Here is a 19,689-nt window from a genome sequence, read left to right as displayed (position 1 = left end):
ATTTATGTAAATTCTGGTCTATATGATTTCTGGGCGTTTTGATAGGAAATAGTCAGAAAATTGTGGATTACATATTATTAGTATTGTTATCCCAATACTCTGCAATAATACTGCAAAAATATGTTCTCAATATCATGCAGACCTAATTTTGTTTATAGAAGTAGCTGTGGCTGATTTAATCATAAACTGTTTCCAGAACTAGTATTTCTTTACTTAATGAATAAATGTGCTCAAATTCAAGGTTGGATTTTCTAAATATTCAGTGGGATTTTACGCCACTGTAAAAAAAAAGATGTTATTTAAATGCTTTTTAACACATTTTCACCAAGGATGCGGAGGTTTGTGCATGGAGCCGTATGCTCTATCTAATAGTCATGGAAAAAATGACTATTCTTTTTTATTTCCTTGACTGGGTTTTAAGTAAATAACATTTTTGGGTTTCCTCTTTCCCGTTATATTTTGCTTCTTGCAGACTACAGTGGAATCCAGCTGCAGGGATGCTGCAGTCATAGCAGCCTGACCAGCAATGGCAGTCTTCCAGGGGCCGGCGGCCATCGGGGGTCCACAGATCAACGGGTGGCTGGCTGGTCCACCTGCTTCGAGCGGCTTCTTCAGGACCCCGTGGGTGTGCGTTACTTCTCGGTAAGTTGATATAAAGTTTCTCTGACAGAAAACAGTATGAGAAAACATTTTATTGGTTCAGTTGGTTCGTTACTCTTTGTGGAGAAAGATTGTTCAGAATTGTGGCAATAGTGATTCAACCATTGTGGCTTGTATGATTCCTTGGAGGAATTGGCTAGTTATGAATTTATACCTTGGAGGTTTGCATTTGCTAAATGTCATGTTCAGTACTTCATGAAGAAATTTGAGTTGACTTCTGAATTTAGCCAGTCGGAGCCAACAATGTACATGTCTACATAGTCATGCATTGTGTGCTGGAATTTGCAAATGGTTCCAGTTCAGAATAGTTGATCAGAAGTCATCCTTTTAACCAGAGCCACCTTGGTGTACTGTACTCTGTCCTCCCACACTAAAGATGTTTCATTGAACGTAGCCCATAACACCTTCAGAAAGCTCGGCAATAAGTGCTAGCTTCAGAGATCCACCTCCCTCCACACTGATCAGCTTCTCTCGCCCACACCATCCTGCGCCCACACTTACAATACACCAGTCTTCATACGTTGCACCCAGTAATTTCTGCCCTCACTAATGGTCTCAACAGCAACAGCTCTGGGTAAGACAAGAAAACAATCGGCTGCTTCCGATTATATAAAACCTCTGGTTTGCCTCCACAGGAATTTCTCAAGAAAGAGTTCAGTGAGGAGAATATCTTGTTCTGGCAGGCCTGTGAATACTTCAGTCATGTCCCTGCAACAGACAAAAAGCAGGTAAGAGCAGCTACAGATGAAACCAGATGCTGCTTATTGTAGGGGTGATATTTGATGCGACACACAGAGCCCTCCAAACTTATTGGCACCACTGACAAAGATTTTTTATAGAAGTTACAGGACAGGAGATTTATATTTTTTTGTACAGTTTTCACTTAATTACTAGTATGAATATGTTGGGGTTTCTTTCAGTAAATTGCCTGAGTCTGAATACTACATTTAACAATTAATCAATTACTAAATCGGTTGACAATGATTTCAGTAATTAATTTCAGTAATTAATCCAATTTATTTTTTCTGCCCTATTCCACTTTTTGAAGTTCATCAGTGAGCTTCTAGTAGGTACTGCAAGATTTCCTGTTTCATTGTAAATATGATGAGACACAAAGACTTTACACTTAGCCGCTATTCAAAATGGGAAAGCTAAAAAAGTTAAATAAACATAGTGCTATGGAAAAGAAATTGTATTTTCAGATCATTTTTACATTCCTACATCTTGATTTCCCATTTGTCTGTCTGTCCATTGTGTGTTTTGAGTGGATATTTTAAAAAGTTTTATTTAGAGCCTGAACTTAGTAGATAAATATAAGTAGTAAATTATATTTTAAAAATTATCCAAATACAGACAAAGGACTTGCTGTTTAAAAACTAAAAATCTGGACCTACAATAGTGCAGGAATATGGTAATAAATCTCCTAAGTTCACTGTTAGAGAAGTGGAGCAAAAAGTGGTTTCTTGGACTTTGCTAGGTTTTGTCACCAATATTTAAATACGACCGTGTGAAGCAGCAGCTAACCTCACTAGCTCTGCTGCCTGCAGCTGTCCCACAGAGCGGGGGAGATCTACAACAGCTTCCTGTCCAGCAAGGCCACCATGCCGGTGAACATCGACAGCCAGGCCCAGCTGGCAGACGACGTCCTCACCTCACCTCAGCCTGAAATGTTCAAGACCCAGCAGCTACAGGTACTAGAACCGCTGCGTGTTTAATGTCGGCCGTGTTGTTTGAAGGAGTCAGCTTTCGGGGGTTTGCTCTCATCTAGCCTCGATTCGCTTTGTGGAAGCATATTGAGTTTTTTTTTCTCTTTTTTTTTGGTGGCCATCTGGGTTTGTTTACAGAAAGGCTCAGAGGCTTTACCAGAGAGATAAACACAAACTGGCATACACCCACAGAGAATCCAACACACATTATGCAGACAGGGAGCCATAGACATGCAGTCAAAGATCTGTGTATTTCCAGCTAGTAGATTAGCATGATTACATGTGAACGGTTAAGACTGCTGTCATAACATCAGCTGGAACTGCATGTCATTACTGGGACTGCCTTTCTTCTTTGTTCTTTTTGTCTTCAGACTCAGGATATTATTAGACTCCAAATGTTCAATTTCACTCTGTTCTTCGTGTGTCCTTAGATCTTTAACCTGATGAAGTTTGACAGCTACTCACGTTTCCTGAAGTCCTCCCTCTACCTGGAGTGTCTGCACGCTGAGGAGAACGGTCAGCCGCTGCCGGACCCCTACCAGATCCCCTGTAGCCCCGCGCCCTCCAAACACAGCGCCAGCTCTGACCGCTCCACCCTCTCCACTCCCAAAAAGGTAGCAATTTTAAATTTTTTTAAACTCGGACTCTATAAGTGTGCAAGTGTCATTTTTGCCATCTTTTGCGCATGTCCAGAGTCGAGGGTAATATGTGATTTTTGTTTTTTCCACACACAGGACATCAGGAAGCAGAGATCAGGGAAATCATTAAATGAAGACAACAAGGACGAGAGCGCAGATAAGAAGCGTGGCATCTTCTTCTCCTGGTCTCGCAACAGGAGCTTTGGGAAGGGACCAAAGAAGAAAGACATTGGAGACATTAATCTGGGTGGGAATTCGTGACCGTTGTTCTCTGATTGCTGAAACCCTTAGCATTTTTAATTATTGAGCTGAGGCCAAATGTTCATTTGCTGCAGACAAAAGTATTCATACCACTTGATCTTAAAACTACAATTACAGCATTAACAGTTTTTATTGCTGCTTTATCTGATTTACCAACAAAAAATTAAAAAAAATGCAACTTTTCTAAATTATAGTTAATATAGTACCTTCATGTACAGTTGAAGGATCACAAAATGTATTTCTGTTTTCTAAATTTCAGAATAATGCAAGATAATTTTTTTACAGATTTTGTTCAACTTTCTTCAGATAAAGAACATATCTTACATTTTCTTAATATTTGGCAGAATTATTTCGTACATTTAGCAGTTTTTTTTTATTTTTTACTTTTACCTGTGTTTGCAACAAAACAACCATAACATAATGCTGCCAACCCTGTACTTAACATTTGGGAAGGCTTGCAATGTTCACCCTTTTTATTTAAACATAATGTTGCTTATAAACCAACATAATTTGACCATAATTCTTTGAACAGATATTAACATTGATACTTCTCTTCCTTTTTCCTTTTTCTTCTTCCTCCAGTTTTTTTTTATTTTTCCAAAATGGCACAAAAGGAAAATTTCCTAAAATACATCAATACTGTATCAGAAGCATGTGAAACTATGATCTCGTCAATTGAAATTTAAAAATTGTTTAAAGTTGTCTTAGTATATGCACACCTCTGAAATTCAAAATAAAACCAATAACCCTTTGAATTATCCTGTAATTTTTTTGGTGGTGAACCACTGTTAGAAACCTGAAGGGGTTTTCTTCATCAAGCTCATCCTCCTCTGTTGTCTTGCAGACTTCTGGGGCAGTAACGGTCGGAGAGAGTCCCAGGGCTCCCTGTCGTCAAGCGCCAGTCTGGAGATCCCCAATTCTGTCTCTGCCGCCAAAATGGAGGTAAGTTCTCTCTGGTCAGATCGCCATGGAAACACAGAGCCCAAAATACCATGATTTAATCGTAATAGGCAAGAATTTTATCTTTTTTTCCAATTTGTTTAAGCCCACACACTGTTTTCCTTGAGCAATATAAACAAAGGTGAGCGTTAAATCGTCTGGTTTTATGAATCCCGCGTCCTCAGTCTGACAATCGCCACTCAGTCGGCGCGTGGGAGCGCTCATCTAGGCACTGCAGCGTGCTGCTGCCCGACGGCTCCTGCTCCTCCATCACCCTGCGGCCCGGCGCTTCCATTAGAGAAGTCCTCCAAGATCTGTGTCGCAACATCTGCGTCAACATTGCTGCTGTGGATCTGTTCCTCGTGGGAGGAGAGAAGGTTAGGAAAGATTTTCTTTAACTTATTAAGATAGATAAGCCTTTTCTAATCTGGTTAGACAAATATAAACAGAATCTAATCCAACAGGACGTTTTGCATTTCCTTCCTCTAGCCTTTAGTTTTGGATCAAGACTGCATGACTCTCTGCTCACGAGACCTAAGACTGGAGAAGCGTACTTTGTTTCGGTATAAAACTCACTTAATTTCTGTCTCTTTTCTACTTTGGCTGCGTCCTCCGTAACTCTCGCCGTGTGTTTGCTTTTAGGTTGGACCTGGTGCCGATTAACCGCTCCGTGGGTCTTAAAGCCAAACCCACGAAACCAGTCACAGAGGTCCTCCGTCCCGTGGTGGCCAAATACGGCCTGAATCTCAGTGATCTTGTGGCCAAAATAGTGAGTTCTCGACAATTCTTTAATGCTTTGAGACACAGCAGCCTGTGCAATAAGGGTGGAGTATTATGGTCAGGGGGGGAGGGAGACGACCACATCCTTTTCCATTTCTACATGGTGGTTAGAGCTCTGACTCAGCCCAGCATGTGAAGATGGAGCAGCAGGGCTACAATTAAGAATGACGACACCCCTCAAACATGCCGACTCTTTGGCCCACTCATTAACCCCTGTCAGGTTTATTTTAGTCCTGTGGGCTTCCAGGCATAACTGCATTTATGCAGTAGACCAAAGCTGAAAGAGGGCTTATAAATAAATCACAGACGAATATCAGCCACATTCTGTGAGGTATTCACCGAGCAACAGGTGAAGAAGCTAACACGCTGTGTTTGGTATTAGAGCGGAGAGATGGAGCCGCTGGATTTGGGTGCCCCCATATCGAGTCTGGACGGCCTGCGTGTTGTGCTGGAGCGGGCAGACCCATGTTCAGGGAAAGGTGAGTCACCTGACACTAGTTCACCTGACACTAGTTCCCCCTTAAAATACCTCTAAATAGTCCGATGCTTTTAAATTGATTTTTCAAATTGTCCCATTTTGTGCACCCAACAGGGCCTTGCAAAGGTATTCACATCCGTTTTCAAATTTGGTTTTTTGGTTTTAAAAAAAAAAAAGGAAGAAAAAATTTGCTTGTAGTATTTGTGTTACTACTGAATATGTTGGGGTTTCTTTCAGTAAATTGCCTGAGTCTGAATACTACATTTAACAATTAATCAATTACTAAATCGGTTGACAATGATTTCAGTAATTAATTTCAGTAATTAATCCAATTTATTTTTTCTGCCCTATTCCACTTTTTGAAGTTCATCTTATTGAAAAATGCGACGTAAATTATTGAAAAATGCGACGTAAATTCACAGAGGAAAGTACCCCACAGTATGATGTTGCCACTAGAATGTTTCAATGGCATTGTCAGGGTTGGGGTTAGTTGTTAGTTTTCTGCCACACAGAGCATTTTGTATGTTAGACAGGAAAAAAATCTCTTTTGACCGGAATATCTTCATTGATCGAATCATAAAGGTTCTTTTATTGTTTTTTTCTGACAATGACTTTCTGCTTGCCACTCTTCCATAAGGGCTGGATTAGTGGAGTGCACAACAAATATTTGTCTCCCACCTGAGCCTTGGATCTTTGCAGCTCCTCCAAAGTAACCTTGGGGCTCTTTGCTGCTTTCTGATTCATGTTTTCTTCACATGGCTTACCTGTTTAGGGGGCGATATTAATTTTATTGGGAAAAACAGAAAGATTCTGGATATTTTATTTAAAGAGTGTATTTCCCACAGGCATGCTTGAGGAAGTATCTTTCAATGAGTTTTGTGAGTGATTCTATGTTGTATTTATGTTTTTATTTGATTATTTAATGAGATAAAACTATTTGATGAGAAATAATGTACAAAACTTTGTGTCACCTCTGGTGTCAAACAATTAAAGTAGGGCTGTAACTCACAATTCTTCTTCTAGTGATTATTTTGATGATTAATCAGTTTTAGAAGCATTTTGTATGCAGTATTAGAAATATATAAAAAATGCAAATAAACAAATAATCTCTCTTCTAAATAAGAAAATAAACATTTTATTGTCTAAACTTGAAGCAAAATATACAAATGCGGCTAAAAAATATACTCATTACTTCTGACCATTAGTACCATGCATGGCAGTGCAATGTGTTGTTTCTTTTTTTAACCAATTAATAATTGGACAGCTCTTAATAGGAGTATTTTTTTTTTTTACAGAATTTGAACCAGGTGAAGCTAAAACTATGTTGTTTTACTATATAGACAGTTTTTTTTATCTTAAATGCAAAAGTTTTATATTGTTTGTAAGGTTTTGGCTTAATTACTGCTCTGAGCATGTTGCTTTTTCAGCAAATGGCCCTTTTAGAGTATAGAGACTCCAGTTAACAATTAATTGATTACTAAATTAGTTGATGATTTTTATGTTAGTATGGAACTACATTTTTTTTAAGAGTTCAAGTGATTTCTATTTGTTATTTTGCAATATCTCCATGCTCTTGGGTACCATGTGAATAAGCTGCTTTTAGCTTTTTAATCTGATTCCTCCCTTTAAGTTGAAGTGGTTCAGCTGAGAGCCTATTTGGTTCAATCAGACCATCCATTTGAATGCTGATTGGTCAGCCTGTTTATGTGTGATTGTCGTATTGGTTCTTTTGAAGTTTTGTTGTTCTCTGTAGTTTTTTTAAAATCTAAACACAAACTGTGTTTTGCTCTACTAATAAAGTTATTTCTTAGCACTTCAAGTGCTGCTGGAGTTCTCATCACAGCAGACTTTTCATCCTCTTAATGCAAATGTAGAACATTCTGAAAATCATTTCCTCCACTGAGACAAAACGTTAAGAAGTCCAATCGAGGCACGGTTCGGTTTTACAGAATAAGATCTGTCTCAAGTGTCCACTTCTTCTGCCTCTTTTCATACTGATACATTTTAATGTCTTCTCTCCATGTTTGTCAAATAGAAAAATCCAAGTCTTCCTCCCTAAAAGGCCACCCTCCGCCCAGGAGTTTTTCTGCTGCAGTGAGTACTAGAGACACATTTTACCTTTATACATGTCAAGTGAAACGGGTCCTGTGGTGGTGTCGTTTTGTCTTCTTCCATTGCTGTGCTGCTTCTGCCATGTTCATCATTACTTCAGGGTTTCCCAAATGTGTCTTTATTAACATTCACTTGATGCTGATCTGTCAGTGTTTTCTTTTCTTCTCCACTCTTAATCAATCTATTGCTGATGCACTCATTCACATTTTCCCTGCTTTAAAGAACTGCGTCAACGAAAAAAAAGCACAAATGGAAAAAAACAAACAAAGTTTAGATCAGTAAAGACACGAAGCCAACAGATGGATGAGCTCTGCTATTGAACGGGGGTTGAGTAAATCAGGACTCTGCTCAGTAAAGTGCTTAGCAGCTCGTGCTTAGCTTCCCTCTTGCGACCGCACCTTCCCCACCCAACCCAAACCCACCCCACGGCTCCATCCCCTAACAGAGTGCATTGTTATTGTTGCATCTGCAGGGAGATGAGAGGTCAGCACCAAAGGACATTTCTGTGAGAGCGGCTGGACCAGCCTCAGCACTCCCAGAGGAAAAGAGAAAACAGAAAAAGATAAATATAGATGAAGCTGAAGGTAAATGCCCCCCTTTTTCTTGATTTCTCTTTTCTGTTATTTTAACTTTTGGTGAACTTCTGTGCTTTGCTTTTGCGTCTGGACTAACTGATAAGGATCTGTGTCTGATGGGAGGTGGCTACGGCGCTTTTACAGACCAACTAACGTCTCTGATCTGTTTGAAAAGCCAAAATGAAGGAAAATTTGTTGTTTTTCTAGAATTCTTTGAGCTGCTAAGTCGAGCCCAGAGCACCCGAGCCAACGACCAGCGTGGGCTTCTGAAAAAAGAAGACCTGGTGCTTCCAGACTTCCTCCGCCTGACTCCACCCACCTCCTCCTGCTCCGCCTCCTCCAACCTGGCCTGTTCCACCCCGGCCTCCCTGAAGCCGAGCCGAGAGAATGGCGTGCCGCCCCGCGGGTCCCTCACGGCCGCTCTGCGCTCGGAGAGCCTGGACTCCTCCCTCAGCTCCAGCGCCAACGGACACTCAGCGTCCAGGCGGTGCCTGCTGCCTCCCCCCCGCCACTCTACGTTCGGCACCCACCTCTCCCCCATTCCCCGGCCCCCTGACTCCCGACCGAGCCTCCGCACAGTGGAAGAGGACGCCCACGCCGACCTGACCCTCGTGGGTGAGGGTGACATCAGCAGCCCCAACAGTACTCTCTTACCCCCTTCGCCTCCATCCTTCCCGTCCCTGGAGAGCAGCCTCCCCGAGGCCAACTTCACCCCACCGACACCCTGCCCCCCGTCCCAAGACACAGGTGGAGAGGGAAAGTCCAGTTCAGGTATTTCTACAAACCAGTAATAAACCAGTACTGTGTGAGGGGGTGTGTGTGTGTGTGTAGGCGTGTGCAGTTGTGTTCAAATTAATAACAGTGTGTTTAGTTTAATGAATCATGAACCCTTTATATTATAGTACAAATTACAGGATGAATAATAAATAATAATTCATTAATAAATCTGTTCTCACTCTACAGAAAGTGGAGAAAAAGAATATTTAAATAAAATAGAACTTCACAAAATCAAGGATCGACCGTAGAAATTGAAAATGATTGCGGATGCAGCTTGAACTACCAAACTAATTTTAGTTTTATATCTAGTGTTCAAATATGTTTCACATAGAGTCAAACTTTCTTCTTGCACATCTGGCCAAATTTTCTAGCCCCCACTAAAGTCTCATTTGCTTTTATTGGTGAAGTCTCAGAAACAGCATGCTTAATGTCACCTCATAAGTTTTAAAGTTTTGGGTTTGGGCTGGCTGCTAATAAATGTTAATGGCGTTGGTCCGAAACCAAGACCAATGCCAAACCTTTCCTGTTGTTTCAGCAAGAAACAACAAGGCCACCAATTGTCATCGTATTTCCTCCTCAGCATAACGCAACATGAACTCTCCAAGTGTTCTGACATATCCAAACCGATCCATGATCTGTAGTTTGTGGTAGACTTGGTCTGTTGTGGCTTGAATTCAGCTCTTTGGGGTCAAGTTCCCCAAAACATGAAAGGATGATCTTGGTTTGATCAGCCAATAAAATGTTGCATCATTTCTTTTTTGACTAGTTTAGGGTTTAGTTAAAAGTCTTTTTTTCAATGTTGGGACTTTTCAGGAACCTTTTGTCTACAGCTTTGCCTCACATTGCCACCTGTAATTGTTTCAGTATTCACAAGCAACTTTATATCTTCTTTTATCAATCTGGATGTAGCAGTGGCTGAAAAATTGTGGCTATTATTTAATCAATTTAAATGGTAGTTTTTCAGTTTTCATGTCGCTCTGCTGAAGCTAAGCAGCTTTGCAGCATACCATTTCGCCTCTTCTTTAAATGCTTCCTCCTCTCCAGTCCACTTTATGACAGAATTTTTTCTTCTATTTGCAACATTTTCAGCCTTTGTTCTTAAATAAAAACCTCCTATTTGACTCCCGTTTGTTCACTGAGTGACTGTCCTCACTGATTGAACTCCACGCTGCTATTGTATGAAAACTCTCTTTAAATTAATGATTCAGTTACACAGAATCAGCAGCATGCATGTCATGACTGATTCATCTGGTGGTTTTCCTGTTACTCTACTACGCGTAGCCTTGTTTTCTATGTAGAAAACATTTATTTAACTAAAAGCAGTGATTCATTTAGTTCATGAAGTTGGACTGATATTACTTTGAATACAACTTTACTTGCATGTGTGTATAGTGCGGTCACAATAGTACCGCTGTTATGGCAAAACTCCTTCTATACCGACTGACGCACTTTAATGACAAATTGATGTTGACTCCCTCAATTTGCCTGATCTGTTTAACTCAACGTCTGTGAGTGTGTGTGTGTGTGTGTGTGTGGGTGTGTGTGTGATCCTTATAACACTCCTGTAAATAGTGATGTGTATATTTTCTCCCGTGAGTGACGTTTACCTGAAAAAGTCCAGTGCTGCAAACTTTTGGGGTTGAACATGTGACTGGGATTTCCCCAGCTGAATATATTTCCACTTTGTTTTATAGTTTTGGGTGCATGCAAATGTGATTTGTTTACAGGTCTTAGGATTTATTAAAACAAACAAACAAAAAAAGAAATACATACAGGTTTTCTTGATCAGTATTTGTTGCACAATCAATGTTGTACTGAAGAGTAGAGTTGAGACCAGCTGAACAACTGAAAGTGGTGATATTAGCTGCGATAGTAATCCGGAGCCATGAAACTGCAAATCCTGAACAGCCGTTACAAACAAATGCTGTGTTCCTCTCCATCCCACCACTTCTAGTTAAGAGCAACTCAACAATGTCACCATCAGAGTTTTTTTTTCTTTTTCTAAAATTTCTTTTCTTTACATCTCCTTAAAAGCAGTGAGTCACCAAACTTTGTCGGCTCATGTTGCAGCAATCTGAGCAGTAGGAAAACAGTCATCGGTCAGTGACATTGTTGAAGTGCCCGTCATTCCTTATCTGGCTCGCTCGCTTCCTTCTCTAGGTGCCTGTTGTAGATAATCACTGCCAATAAACTCTGTACCTGTGACTGAATAGATCTAATAAATGTCAGAATTGGAAATCACTCTCGTCCTGTCTTTTTACACGTTTGTGAGATCAGTTTTCTCTCCCAGCAGCCCCCGCTGCCGCCTCCTCTCTCCGCCTCCGCATGCCTTTTCCAGTTTTCCCCTTTAGCTCTGTCTCATTTTCATCTTGTGCCGTTCTCCTCATTAGCTCCCACTCTTTTGTGTACTTTCCCTGCGCGCACCCGTTGAGCGCCGGCATCGCTCGAGCGGTGTGATTTTTGCTCAGATCGTTCACTGTGGCCTGTTTGTTCCGTCTTTTGTTTGCTTGATCTGCTTTCTCGTTGTGTGGTAATATTTATTTTTCGTTGGGATCGCTGCTGTGTTGTGTGTGGCTTAACAGCGCTTCTCAAAAGTGTTCATAATCCTCTTTTGCATTGTGTCGTGTTTTAGAGTGATTTTATGTGATAGATCAACATAAAGGAAGGAAAATAATGTGTCGTTTTCATATTTTTTTCAAACAAAAACCTTAAATTGTGATCGGCATTTGAGTCCAACCCCTTTATTCTGATACCCAACAACAGCCTGTAGAAGTTATCTGTTTTGTAAGAAGAGTCTACCTGTATATTTTACTAATCCAACTGTTCTGAGAGGTTTTTCAGAGAACATTGGTGAACAAGCAGCATCATAAAGACCAAGGAACACAGCAGGTCAGGGAGGAAGTTGTGGAAACGCAGAGTTAGATTGTGAAACAAGATCCCACGCCTTGAGAAAAATTTGGCAAATCGTTCAAGACATGGCAACCCACCTAAGCTGACAAGGAAAGCATTAATCAGACAGTTCTGGTAACTCTGAATAAACTTCAGAGATCCACAGCTGAGGAGGGATAATCCTGTTGATGGGGCAGCTATCACAATCCACAAATTTGGCTTTTCTGGAAGCCTGGCAAGAAGAAAGAAAAGCTAAAAGTTTCCACAAGCCACGCAGAGGAAGAAGGTGCTCTGCCCTGGTGGGATGAAAATTGAGCTTGTTGGTTCCATGCAAAACATTATATGTGACTAAAAAAAACACCACACCCACTGTAAAACGTGGTGGTGACATCATCATGCTGTAGGGAAGTTTTTGTTTTTCTCATATACCAGTGACCGACAAACCATGCAGGAAAATAAAGTTTGTAAGAGCAGGCTAGACTTGACCCATCATCCTCATGGTCATGGTGGTGGCAGCATCATGCTTTCCTCCAGCAGAGACTGAAGTAAATCTGCTCAGAGTTGATAAATCACTGGAAGAAAACTTGTTAGAGGGTGCAAAGAATTTGAGATGGAGGTTCAGCCTGCAGCCGGAGCTGCAATGAAATGGTTTAGATCAGGGGTGGCCAAGCTCTGGTCCTCAAAGGCTGGCCTCTTGCAACTTTTAGATCTGTCCCTGAGTCAGCACACCTGAACCCAGAGGCCGAATTACCTCATCAGCATGCAGTCATCTTCCACAGAGCCCTACAATTGACCTAATGATGAAATATAGGTATGTCGAAGCAGAGGTGTCTAAACGCAGCTGGACTCTGACCCTCAAGGAATGGAGTTTAGATCAAAGCATATTTATGTGTCGGAATGGCCTAGTCAAAGTCCAGACATGAAATCTATTAAGAATCTCCAAAGCAACTATAAATGTACACCACAGCTATAATATTTTACTTGCTAAACATTTTGAAAACCAAGTTACCTTCCTTTGTGTTGACCTACCACATAAACCCTCCAGACTATATGGAAGTTTCCAGTTTTAAGGTGATAAGATATGAAAAAGCTCCAGGACTATGAATACTTTTGGGCTCTATTGTACTTTGATATTCTGGATCGGTGGAGTTTGTCTTTTTGTCAACATTCTGCTTCACTGCTTGCTGGTTTATGTGTTGAGATCAAGAAGGGGAACGGGGTTTTTGTTGTCTTTTCCTTGCATTACTTCATGCTTGTTTTAGAGTTTTTACAGTGAAACGGTTGATTATATCGAAGGCTGCTTCCACAGTAAATGTGTACAGACATCCAGTTGAGATCAGCGTCTCTTCATGAGATCTAAACAAAAAAAAGATGACGAGGAAGGATGGCACAGTCTCCTCTCTGGTCGCTGAGCGCATCAGACCGATTCTTCCCACCACCGGGAGCCATGGTAACCTTATCCTCGGATTGACTGCGCTACAGATAGATACTGTCACTACTGCTTCTCATCCATCTCCTCTCCCTCTCTCTTTTTTTTCTTTCCCACCAGCCAAAATAGAAACACGGCTATGATTCAGTAAAGCCACCTCGCTGCTGGAAAACGTGGAATAGCAACAAGTTTAACACGCCTCTGCTTTTTCCCACTTTTTGCAGACTTTATGGAGTTGTTGCATTTGTATTCAGGTGGCAAGTCGTGCCGGTCGGGCTTCGCAGTATGTTTAAAAATAAAGTCTTATTCTGAATGCATCCAGAGAGGGGAACCGAACATTTTCCTATGCATCAGTTCCTGCTTAATTTGTGCATTACTGACGCCCTCTGCTGTTCTCGCGGAAGTGCCCATCACTTCCACACATATGATGAAACACTTGACAGAAGTACAGCGGAGATGGATAAAAGTGTTCTTCGGCGCCATGCTGAGAGCGTGTGTAATTATTAAAAAGCTTCAAACTGGGCAGCAGTTTCTGCTGCAGTAAAACAAAAAGCAATGGGGCCTACAGTGCAAAGGCATCCTAAGTGTTTCCAGCCTGGCATGCGGTTTGATCGCATTAACTTGGCCTGCAAGGTGCAAATTATCCCTCATTGAACAGTTAAAATTAAACTCTGAGGGGGATCTGGTCCCAATCCAGAGAGCTGGAGCTGCTCTGTTGGTCGAATGAACGTCCACAAGGGGGCGACATTACATAGTCTAAAGTCCTTCATAGAGTACAGATTTACTCAGACGTCTATATTTTTGGATCTTAGGCCACTAATCTGTCGTTTATCATCGGCGCAGATTAGCCATTCATCCTTTTGCTTACTTTTACAATTGTGTTTAAGCCACAGAACACATACACACCAACTGCTGTAAAGTTATTAATTCAGTAGAGCATGTAGAAATAACAAGATTATCCCCATTTACTCATCAAAGCGTAGGGTGCTAACCCTTAAAGGATTTTTATTAAACTTGAAAAGTGAATCATGTTTGTTGAGTTAAAAACAAAACCTTAATAATAATAACCTGTTTGAAGTAGAGTTTTTTTTTGTTTACTTTAAAAAATCAATTAAATTATATATGTTTTTTTTCTCAAAAACTTTTATTTTAGTTATTTATTAAAATGTTTTCACTATGAACTTTAGTCCAATAAAAAAAAAAGGAAACCAAAGTTGCAATTTAAAGTAGCCTTCATTGAGCAACCTTCAGCTTACAAGAAATAACCTTAAAAAGCCTGAACTTCAAATGAATAATAATCTGTTTGCCTTACAGGCTGGGACTTATTTATTACCCTGTAAGTTTCATTAGTAAAATTAAATACAATTTTGAAACTAGGTGAAGCAAAAGTTATTTGGTCTGTATATTAACACATTCATGTACATTAATCAAATTTTTCACTCATCTTATGTTGGTCTGAAAAAATATTTGTCCACCCATCCCCCTTTTCTGTCTTTTTTCAATTTAAAATCAAACATATTTTGACATCAGACAGCAAAAATCTGAGTTAATTCAAATGAATCATTTATAAAGTGAAGATTATACCTCATAGAACAAAAAAACTATCCAAACTAACATTGGTTTGTGTGAAAAGCAGGTCAAGCTAGAGCAGCAGAATCTAAAAAGCTATAACTAAATTACTAAGAGTATACATGTTGTTGATAATTGGAGGTGGTAGTAGCAGCTGGCCTCGGCTACCCTAGTCGGAACCAGTCAAAGGAAAATTTGGCACATTTCTATAATTGAGTCATAATTTGGTGCATCACTTAGATTTAAGGCTTCCTTCTGACTGCTTTCCAAAGCCAGGTCTTGTTTGTTTCAACGGTGGGCTTCGAGGCGCAGCATGACTCCAGTTTTCCTCAGGCTCTTTCATGGTCTTCCTCCCGTTGTCCCCGGCGACAGACCTCAGCGCCGACAGGCGCTGACCCCGGGCCAGCCTCATTATCCATCTGACAGTAGGAGGCACAGATCTCTGGCAGCGGGCCTCGGTGCAGACTGTTCCTGGGTCTGTTCCAACCCTGCTGCTGCCATGAGGGCAGGAGGCACCGGTTGTGTTATTTTAACATGTCCGACTGCAGGGTTTGACGGCTAAAGTATCGAAAACTTAAATTTAAACCATGCCAGATGATGACGTGTTGTTGCACAGAGCAGAACAACACAGAGGGAGGTGTCACTATGCGGACAGGAGTAAGATAAACAAGAATCCTCCATGTTGTCTCAACTCTCCTAACTCAAAACAAGCACTGCAACTACAGGAGGGCTTCACCACAGAATGCCATTTGTGGCTGAAAGAGACAGGAAGTAACACCAAAAGCATAGTTGTAAATCTATTGGTTCGCTGATTGTTCTCTGGTCTATCATCCAGAATAATCAATTATTTTGAAAGTTTATTTAAACATTTACAGCCCGGTGGCAAAATTACATTTGCTGATCATTGACATGAATGGTATAATTACCCAAATATATACATACTCCCCCACTAATACTTGAATAAATCTTCAAGTTATCATATATATTTTTTTATTTTTAAAATTTGATTGCTGACTATTCTGGAGTTTAGACCCCAAAAAACGAACTTATAATCTGCATAAACCGTTTCCAAAACTGCTTGTTGCTTAGCTCAAATTATTGTTAGAAACAAATTTTTTTCCCACTAATATTTTACAAGAAAACCATCAGAACTTAGTTCAGATTATATCCTGAGCTACATTTTTTATTTATTTATTTTTTAAACGGCAACGGATGTGAGAACCACCATCTGTTTTTGTTTGCCTTCCTTCTCGGCATCAATAATTTATGGCGTTGTATGCACTCCCATCCATCACACGTGTCACCCAGCAGCTCTGCGCGCCGCCGCTGATGCATCGCTCGCTGTGGAAGAACCCACTGACGTGAATGTCACATTAAAAAGGAAGCTGAGAACTTTTACTTGTCCCTAAAACTCGAGCTCAGCCGAAACAGTTCATGTTCTTTCACAACTTCTGGAATTCTCCTGGACGTTCAGGAAAGTCTCTCATCCACGTCGTTTCGTGTCGGTGTTTTTCAGAAAGGGGAAGTGGAGGTCAGCTCGCAGAATTTGTTTACAGCCACACAGAGCATGAATGAATCACAGCCTGCAGTTCTGTGGTGAATTGCTCCGTTTGAGCCCTGCTGCCCCGTGTTTAGAGTCTGTGGGGCCACACTGTGGAAGGTTTTATCGCTCATCACAAAACTTTAGGCTCCACCTGGAGAAGGGGGAGGTAGCTCAATGTAGGAGGATGTTTTCTTTATCATTATCTTTCATTTTTATGAGGTCAGTCGGGTGAATTAGACATAAAAACGCCGATTACAAACATGCTATATGACATCAAAGCAGTGAGTCATCGGGTCTTTCGCTGTGCTCGTCTTCATTCAGTTCTCTCCCAGTTTAAGCAAGTCGGAGCAGAAGTACTTGTGCCGTCAGCCGTGTCGTGAAAGCGGCCGATTGCGCAACGAGATAACAAAGAAACATAAAAGTATCAAAGTGAAGTGATGATTAAAGCCAAGAAGACAGGAAGAAAGAAAAAAAAAACAGAAATGAAGAGATTCCTCTTATCCGATCTGAAGTTATGAAACATGACTCAGAGGGAATGAGCTCAAAGTATGACTGGGCCTTTTAAAAACATTTTTCTAAATTTACCTTTGCTCTTCATTTCAGAGCTTAATAAAACGGTACTCTTTTACATTTGTTCACATTATATCTATAAATGTTATTGTACTTTATGTAATATACCTGCAGGAAGTAGCTCATGGTGGTGACATGGATGGAGATTGACTCACAGTGTTCAAAAGTTTTAACAAATGAAAATCTGTACAGTGCAGATCCAGCATTAGCTTCAATTACAGCATCAGGTGTTTTGAGGCGTTTCTACCAGTTTTGACGGAGACAGACATTCATTTGGCAGCTCTTCTTGAAAACGACCTCAGTAGACTGACAAGAGAGTCTTCCCGAACATCAGTTTTCAAATCATGCCAGAGATTCTCAATTGTTTTCAATCCGGACTTTAACTAGGTCATTCTGACAAATGAATAAGATCTAAACCATTACACTGTAGCCTTGAAGATGAACTTCAGCAATAGTCTGGAGCTTTTTGCAACCTGTAACTGTTTTTGTTTTTTTGTTTTCTTTAAATAAAGCATTTTCCATTTTCCTATTAGCACAAGCTTCTCTGTCACGGCTGAAGGAAAGCATGACGCTGCCATGTCGATTAGATTAGATTACACACATCTGGATTTCATTTACTGGATTGTACTGGATTTCAAATTCACACTACATTTATATTTTTATTCAGTTTTTTCTTCACTGCTGCTTTACATATTTATTTGTATTATGGTTTGTGCTTCCTAGTTGTTAGATGTGCATCACTCAGTGATAATAGGCTGTTTGAACAAACTGTGCTATTAGTACAACTACTGCTTGGATTCATTTGGAAAAGCAGTCAAGGGGAAGGCTAGCTACTGTTAGCATTTAGTACTTGAAATAGGATAAGGTCATTTTTACTAAAGGAGGCTGCATGGTACTGTGTGTAACAATGAGTTCAACATCAGCAAAGCTGCAGCTTCTCTTAAGTTTAGATGCAGAGCAGCCATGTTAGATTATTATTCCAACTGGAATTCCAAGTTTTCCAGACAAATCTTGTCCATTCATTTTCTCAACCCAGAAATTGGACATTTCAATCAAGCCGATTCCTTTAATTAAAGATGTAGCTATGAACAAACTCTTAATTCTTTTGTTTTATAGCGTATTGCGACAAACCAAGTGTCCGCCACTGTGAGGAAAACTGTAAATGCAGCAGTGGTAGCTGTTATAGAAGAATCAACCCTGTAGACCAGCACCCCCTTTTAAGTTCTAGCTTTGAGCAGTGTTCTCTGTTGTTTTCAACTTTTTGGAAGTTTTTATTCTCTGGTGATCCTCAAAGACTCAGATATTTCGCCCTTTTAAAAAAAACCAAAAAAAACCTCATCCTCACTATATTTTTCTCCTGTGCACAGAGAGAAGAAAAGAAACACCCCACGGCACCAAATCACCCGCTGACAGAGCAGATGCTGCGCAGGAGGTGATGGATGTGGAGGGGGTCCACCTAGAAGAAGCCCGAAACGTCAAAGCGTCCCAGGGCGACGACTCGGAGCTCAGCCTGAGCTTTCAGGGCTACGTCGCCGAGCTGCGGCAGTGCCAGACCAAAATGAGGAACGCCCAGATGCCTCAGAACGGCCGAAACCCGTCGGAGGGCAAAGACTGCCAGTCAGATCTGTACAAGGCCACGATTGTCTGAAGGGAACAACCCCACCCTCACACACACACACACACACACACTACTGCACTTTTTAAGCCTGAGGCACTGATGTCTGATATGTTAAACTATGAGCTGCATGTAAAGATGTCGTTCTCCTTCTTTGAAACAAATCTCACGGTGACAGATGTAGTTATGGTAAGAACTTTACAAATGCTCACGTGCTGCATGGATTGCAACAATTTGGGAGTTTTTGATCATTTATTTGAATGAACTTTGAAGCAGTTTCATTTACGCTGTCACAAGCTTGAAATTGTAGCCCATTGAAAATCAAAATTACACAAAACGGCCTGAATATATAAGAGTAGTAGTGAAATATAAAGCCTGGATTATCCCCAAGCATGTAGTGGAGGTGTCCATTATTAATATGCTGTTTATTTGTGGAAAAGGGAAAATCCACAACTTTAAATTCATTGGAGTGATTGTTTCACGATTATCGTACCTTGGAAAACTGAACGCTTCAAATTGATCCGTAAAGACATAATTCGTTTTGGCATTCACGCCCGTTGTGAGTGCAAACCTCTCACTGGGACTGTGCATTTCTTCAAGATTACAACTTTTGTTGTTGACGTTTAGTATTGTAATTTTTAGAGAGTGACACGTTAATATTTTTTTTGTATAGTTCAATATTTACGTGTCATGTAACTATATTTTTAGCCATGTTGGAGTTTAAAAAAAAAAACAACAAAAAACAATACATTCCTGAAACTTACCTTTGAGTAGTACAGTATTTTCTATTACAGTACGAATGTTGTTGGTTGCATATGGTTAACTCTTAAAATATGTTTTTTTTTCTGTGGTGGAAGACTGTCTAATGGAGCTGATCTTGTTTTAATGTTTCAGTTTGACTTTCAGATAGATTAATTTAAAGCCGCTGGTGTGTGGAGAACAACGATGCAGGCAGAGCTCTGTTTTCACGATCAAACAGCAGGCAAAGCACAATTTACGAGTAATTTCTTGTTTAATGGTCTTCCTTTGTTACAGTAATACCTTACACAGTACCTCTATTGTCTGTATTTTCTGCTTCTGTGGTTTTGAGATTGTCTAAATTGTTGAATGATTAAAAAGCCTTCATGGTGACAGTTTCAGCAAACTCA

At 40.4% G+C, this 19,689-nt stretch overlaps 1 protein-coding gene across 4 annotated transcripts in view; it reads left to right on the top strand.

Moving 5' to 3' along the window:
• The window catches only part of LOC116732522 (regulator of G-protein signaling 12-like), a 55,457-nt gene extending 35,768 nt beyond the window's left edge, over positions 1-19,689 (top strand). For all 4 annotated transcript variants that reach the window (XM_032582750.1, XM_032582749.1, XM_032582752.1 and 1 more), the window contains 14 exons: positions 473-642; positions 1,296-1,388; positions 2,208-2,351; positions 2,798-2,980; positions 3,101-3,251; positions 4,110-4,207; positions 4,390-4,581; positions 4,694-4,767; positions 4,847-4,973; positions 5,367-5,463; positions 7,498-7,556; positions 8,047-8,158; positions 8,357-8,920; positions 18,294-19,689. In XM_032582750.1, coding sequence (XP_032438641.1) covers positions 473-642; positions 1,296-1,388; positions 2,208-2,351; positions 2,798-2,980; positions 3,101-3,251; positions 4,110-4,207; positions 4,390-4,581; positions 4,694-4,767; positions 4,847-4,973; positions 5,367-5,463; positions 7,498-7,556; positions 8,047-8,158; positions 8,357-8,920; positions 18,294-18,574 — 2,345 coding nt within the window. In that variant the 3' untranslated portion in view covers positions 18,575-19,689. The remainder of the gene's footprint in view (positions 1-472; positions 643-1,295; positions 1,389-2,207; positions 2,352-2,797; positions 2,981-3,100; positions 3,252-4,109; positions 4,208-4,389; positions 4,582-4,693; positions 4,768-4,846; positions 4,974-5,366; positions 5,464-7,497; positions 7,557-8,046; positions 8,159-8,356; positions 8,921-18,293) is intronic.

The sequence above is a fragment of the Xiphophorus hellerii genome, chromosome 14 (assembly GCF_003331165.1).
Source record: "Xiphophorus hellerii strain 12219 chromosome 14, Xiphophorus_hellerii-4.1, whole genome shotgun sequence".
Taxonomy (NCBI): Eukaryota; Metazoa; Chordata; class Actinopteri; order Cyprinodontiformes; family Poeciliidae; genus Xiphophorus; species Xiphophorus hellerii.
Note: the sequence above shows the minus strand (reverse complement) of the source record. Positions and strands in the feature narration are given on the sequence as shown.